We start from the raw sequence: 5,691 nt of genomic DNA, 5'->3' as shown, positions 1-5,691 counted from the left end.
CGGTGTGGTGGTGGCAGCGGTGGTTGGTAGTAGTGGTGGTGATGTAATTATTATTGTAAAAATAATTAATGTAATAAGGGTAGTGTAGTTATTTTAGGAGTTGATGGGTCTATGTCGTAAATTATTTTATTAAGGGTATTATAAATATTTTTATGTGGAGATGTTTAAATTAATGAATAAAAGAGAAAAAATTAATTAATTTATTAAGGGTAAAATACTTATTTCGCATGGGGACATTTTTATGAGAGAGAGTGTTGAAAAGTGTTAGAAGAAGGAGTGTGATAACTTTTATAAAGTATAATAGTAAAGTATAACCAATAAGCAACCACATTTCCACCAAACACAAAATTAGAAAAAACAACAAATATATATATTTAGAGGTTAGGGTTTATGTGGCTGTTACACACCCAAACTTGAGTGTGAAATCCCTCACATCTTGTTTTTTTAATTCAAAAAAAATCATGCGGGCCAAGCATTTATAGATATATTAAAAAATTAGTATGTGAGGGGTTCTACACCCAAACTTGGATGTCTAACAACTAAATACTCTATTTTCTCATATATTTAAATGGGCTTTAAGGATCCTCATGCTTTACAATGAACATTAATTCAACTACTTTAATTTGTAAAATTATGAAAGTAGAATGAGAATGACAGTGATAGATTGTGTTTGGTTTAATAAAAGTAGATGATAACCAAATGGAAAATGTTAAATCCTCCTAACCAGATAGCATAATAATCCTCCTAAAACATTAAGAAGGTGACATGTGATATCTACTACTCCGTAATTCTTTTTCCTAATCTTGCCCCTTGATTTTTTTCACGTGTCATCATTTCATGATTAGGATGATTGCTAGGCTATTTGGTTAGGATGATTAATCATTTCCCCAACCAAATATATCAGAATCACCCAAACCTAAAAAAAAAAGAAAGAAATGGGTTTGAGTCCAATTCCTATTCAAATCCCAGCCTACCATAGATTCATCAAACGTCGTATACGCATCAGTAATTCTAGACTGCAAACCAAACACCACCATCATTCAAATTACCATATTGCAACCTCCATTAACCCATCTTCGGTAGCACAAGCTCTAAACATCCCCGTCGTGTTAAAAGGCATGGCAACTTCACCTTTAGGAGACACTGCAATTAAACCAGTGGTTCCCTTTGGTGAAACTTCATGTACAATATATTCGGCGGCTTCTTTCAGACTTACTCCTTTGTATTCCATGACTGCAGCCACATCTCTAGCCACGGTCTCACGGATTATGGCTTCACCTCTGCCAGTTGCAGAAACGGCACAAAACTTATTGGCGTAGGTGCCTGCACCAATGATGGGTGTGTCTCCAATTCTTCCCACCATCTTGTTGACCAGACCACCAGTGGAAGTTGCAGCTGCTAGGTTCCCAAAACTGTCGACAGCTACACATCCAACGGTTCCAAGTTTGCTGTCCCCATCTGGAAGTGGCATCTCTTTTTCACCACCTTTTTTAATAGGCTGAGTGTAATCTTGCTACAAGTTAAACAATAGATCCATTAAACCAATACTATAGGTTAAAAATGGGCGGCTTGTATGGATGGTGATAGGTGAATATGGATAAATTTTACAGTTCCAAACATGTCAGGTTGGATTGATCCGAAACACTATTTTTCAGTAATATGTAGTGTGTCAAAGATGATTACAATGATTATATTATTTCAGTAACAGTGTAATCTCTTTGAAAAAATAAAATATAGTAGGATTTAAGCAAAATTACACTTTGGGCGACTATTGACCTGCATCCTTCTCAGCTACTTTTTTTAATTACATTGATCTGAATCATCCATTTTATACGTATATGCATTGAAATTGACACATTAAAGCAAGATAAAACTATACAAGTGAAACAATATCATATTTGCTTCTTGTACCATAATATGTGTAACAATATTATTTTTAGATGTCTCATTTGGTTATGTAGAGCGACGAAGAAAAATAATTACCAATGATAACTGTTAAAAGTATCTGATGTATGATAGATACATCAATTCAATTTTATTTGAACCAGTTATAATGGTATGAGCATACCTGAACTCTGTTTGCTTCTTTTGCTTGCTTTAGTCTCTCAATGTTTTCAGGAGTAATAAAATGACTCTTATCTACAGTTTCGAGCCCCTAAACAATGTAGATTCAGAAGTATTCGCAACAGGAATTCCATTGGCAAAAATAATAAAAGGGATACAAAGATATATTAAAATAATGCAGAAAACATATGAAATTTCCCTTTGTCAAATTTAATAGCAACATGTCCGTTCATGACAAGTCTTGAAGTTTCAAGGATCCAGTCACTCTTTCACCCAATCATCATTTCAAAGGATTGGCATATTGTTTTTTTAAGGAGATTTATTTAACAAATAGTCAAGAATTTAAACCATCAAATTTCGTTAGTTAATAAATCGCAGATGCAGCAAACAAGAATTTGTCATATACCTGTTCTCGTGCAAAGGCCTCTGCGCCATCAAATGCAAGATAAATATGTGGAGTTTTTCCCATTATCTGTCTGGCCAAAGAGATGGGATTGACAACTGTTGTGATACCAGAAACTGCACCACATCTCTTTGAATTTCCATCCATGATGCAAGCTTCCATTTCAACAGTTCCATCAGTGGTCAGAACAGACCCTTTACCCGCATTAAAATGAGGCGAGTTTTCAAGTTCACGTACCTATAGTACAAAGGTTTACGTATTATTAGTCATAAACAAACAGAAGGCCATCAACTGTTCTATGGTCATTCCATCTTTTTTCTAGCAAAGGCATTAAATTATGAACCATGGTAAGAGTTCCTCACAATCAAACAGTATATGTGACTAACATATACTGTTTATCTACAAAAGAAAACCAGATCATTCCATCTGTCTGTTTGAAGATACTAACTAAAAGTATCGGGCCAAAAACCAGCCGGTCTGCCTTTAGCAATCTCTCTATGTGTGTTATGAAATGACAAAGTTTCACTTCAAGACTGTGTACAACAAGATAGGCCTACAGAAAAGTTTCTTTACTTACAGACAGAGGTCGTATCTTCTTCAAATACTTCTAGACGTGTCACCATTTTTTGGTGCAAGAAAAGTTACATTCTTACTACTTATTCAGCCAAAGATACTAACTAGTGCATGTATAAAGGGGTAGATACTATTCACTCTTGAGTCTCTAACTAAGGCCACTATACTCCTTACAAGAAGAATACATGAATGAAACTGTCATGGTTACTAATCCAGTAATCCTATGGATTAACTTAAAGAAAAGCCAAAATTATATCTACAAAAATATCAGTTGGTTTACAGAGGGTTAAAGTTTAAATTGCAGAATATATCTTTTTTCTTATCACATCACTAGCTTGGATCATCACTTACTTTTTAAAGGTCCTGTACCAAAATTATATAACTACTAAGCGTAAAGGCAGAAATCTAGAGTCTCTTAACAAACGATTATCTATATAATTTAAATCGAATCAAACCAAACACTATTAACAATTAATCTGATCACCAAATTAAGTATCAGCCATTATATATTTTATCTGTTTGAAGTTACACACATCAACAACGACAACAATAGGAACCAATCCATGTATGCGGGGTATGGAGGTGAGATGTAGACGGTCTTGCTTCTACCCAGAGGTAGAGAGACTGCTTCCATAAGGACCTCCCGCCAAACGAGACAATAGTATGAGAGTGTAAAGAGTTTAGTAACCATACCTGTCGGCCGAGTATCACCTGGCCATTTAGAGTAAAGAGGAATAGCAAACATAAAACATAACACACTTTAGCGCAAACCCAACTTATGAATCGTCAACATAAAACATAATAAACATAACCGCCTGTATAAAACCTAGCATGTGAGATGAGAGTAACAATTACGAGTGGCATGCGTATGAACTCCCCTTAACTCCATCCCAATCATAGAAGTAAATAAGATTGGTATCAACCAGGCATACATACATATAAGTAGAAATTAAATAGGAAGTCCCGATACCCGATGGGCCAAAGTATAATATCTGGTGCTGATCAACAAATGAGACATAGTAGCTTAGGCCGCCTAGTTAGCAGGAACACTACGCCTAAAACCCCTAAAAGGCGCAAATAAGTCATTGGGGCATATAAAAACTGTTTGACGTTACAATTGCAGTAAAATTTTTGAGGCCCAAATGCACATCTCGCACACTCTCTGACTAGCGACTACTACTAATTATATCTGATACAACAATCAAAATCTAGTATAGTATCTCCAAATATATAGCCATTTTTCGAGTAAATTTTGAGACCCAAAATCTAGTATTGCTCTAATCATATATATGTTCAAAATAATTTAAGTGATCATAACAACAAAATGGAAAACAGTTAATGATAGAATTCACAAATATGAAATGGTGAACATAAAAAATTAATTACCACAAGTTCAACAATATCTAAGGGAGAGTATTTGGCGTTACTAAAAGCTGAGACACCCATCTCGAGAATACGCCGAAGGGCGGCTTCACGGGGGAGTCGACGTTCCGGTGGCATGTCCACCGGAATGTCGCCGGCTCCACCGTGCAAAGCTATCGCCCATCCCATGCTATGCTTTCCTTATTAAATGGAGTCGTCGTATCACGTATGTATTAACTAACCACCCACCTCTCTTTTCGAAGACAAAGCCAGCTTTGCCTCTTATAGTGTTTTCTTATCTATAAATTTTGGTGCATTGTATTATTACGGTATTTTTTTAACGTTATCACGATTCACGACATACCACTCGATGTTGTCATTTTTTTCATTAGAAAATTACATTTTTGGTACTTTAGATTGACAGCTTTTGTACTTATAGTCTCCAACTCAAAAAATTACAGTTTTCATACTTAAAGTTTTGTGTTTTTTTCAGTTTTAATACAACGTACAAACGGCGTTAATTTTTTCCGTTGACACCCTCACGTGACAAATACTTGAAGGGTATTTTAGTTTTTTGACCTCCTCTTTTTGAGAAAATTACACTTTTGATACCTTAAATTGTCAATTTTTTCACTTTTGGTACCTCAAGTAGACAACATATTTTTATTATACTCTCCAATTTTCATCTCACACATTAGCATCTATCAAACAACACACACTCAAAAATCAACACACATTGCGATCATCCATATTTCCATGTATACCTATATCTTTATACCATACCAAATCTAATACATAAACGTGCGTAAATAAATTCAAATCTCTTATATGAATTATACACCACCAGAAAAGGTTACCGACTATTTCCTTCCCCACCAGGCACCACGACCTCCACCTTAGCTAGATATTCCGATCTAATCTCGTTTGTAGCAAATATATTCATTTGTAACAGATTCCGTTCAGATCTCATTTGTACCAGATTCCAATCAAATTTTGTTTGTAGCATATTCCGATCGAAGAATAGGATAATTTAGGGGTGAGAGGGTTTTCAATAATATGAAGAAAAGAGATCGATGGTGGGTGCGTATTCCGGCGACATGAGTTTTTTCCGGCCATCGATCCACCAATGCATTTAGTTCTTCCACTATCACCCGTAATTACACCAACATATAATATTTCAAGAATAGATACACTCCATTGGGTGTTTTTTTAAGAGCCGTAAAAAAAAAAAAATCATGTGTGTTAATTTTTGAGTGTGTGTTGTTTGATTAATGCTAATATGTGAGATG

General features: G+C 35.2%; 1 protein-coding gene across 1 annotated transcript; it reads right to left on the bottom strand.

Annotated features, from left to right (window-relative positions):
- Positions 1-651: 651 nt before the first annotated feature.
- On the bottom strand, positions 652-4,690 carry LOC122578870 (isoaspartyl peptidase/L-asparaginase). The gene is made up of 4 exons (XM_043750919.1): positions 4,427-4,690; positions 2,471-2,704; positions 2,069-2,155; positions 652-1,513 (listed from the first exon to the last, which is right to left on the bottom strand). Exons 1-4 carry the CDS (start codon positions 4,589-4,591, stop codon positions 1,046-1,048), a joined length of 954 nt encoding a protein of 317 aa, XP_043606854.1. The 5' UTR covers positions 4,592-4,690; the 3' UTR covers positions 652-1,045.
- Between the last annotated feature and the right edge of the window lie 1,001 nt (positions 4,691-5,691).

This window comes from Erigeron canadensis, chromosome 8 (assembly GCF_010389155.1).
Source record: "Erigeron canadensis isolate Cc75 chromosome 8, C_canadensis_v1, whole genome shotgun sequence".
Lineage (NCBI taxonomy): Eukaryota > Viridiplantae > Streptophyta > Magnoliopsida > Asterales > Asteraceae > Erigeron > Erigeron canadensis.
This window is presented reverse-complemented; position numbering and strand designations above follow the sequence as displayed.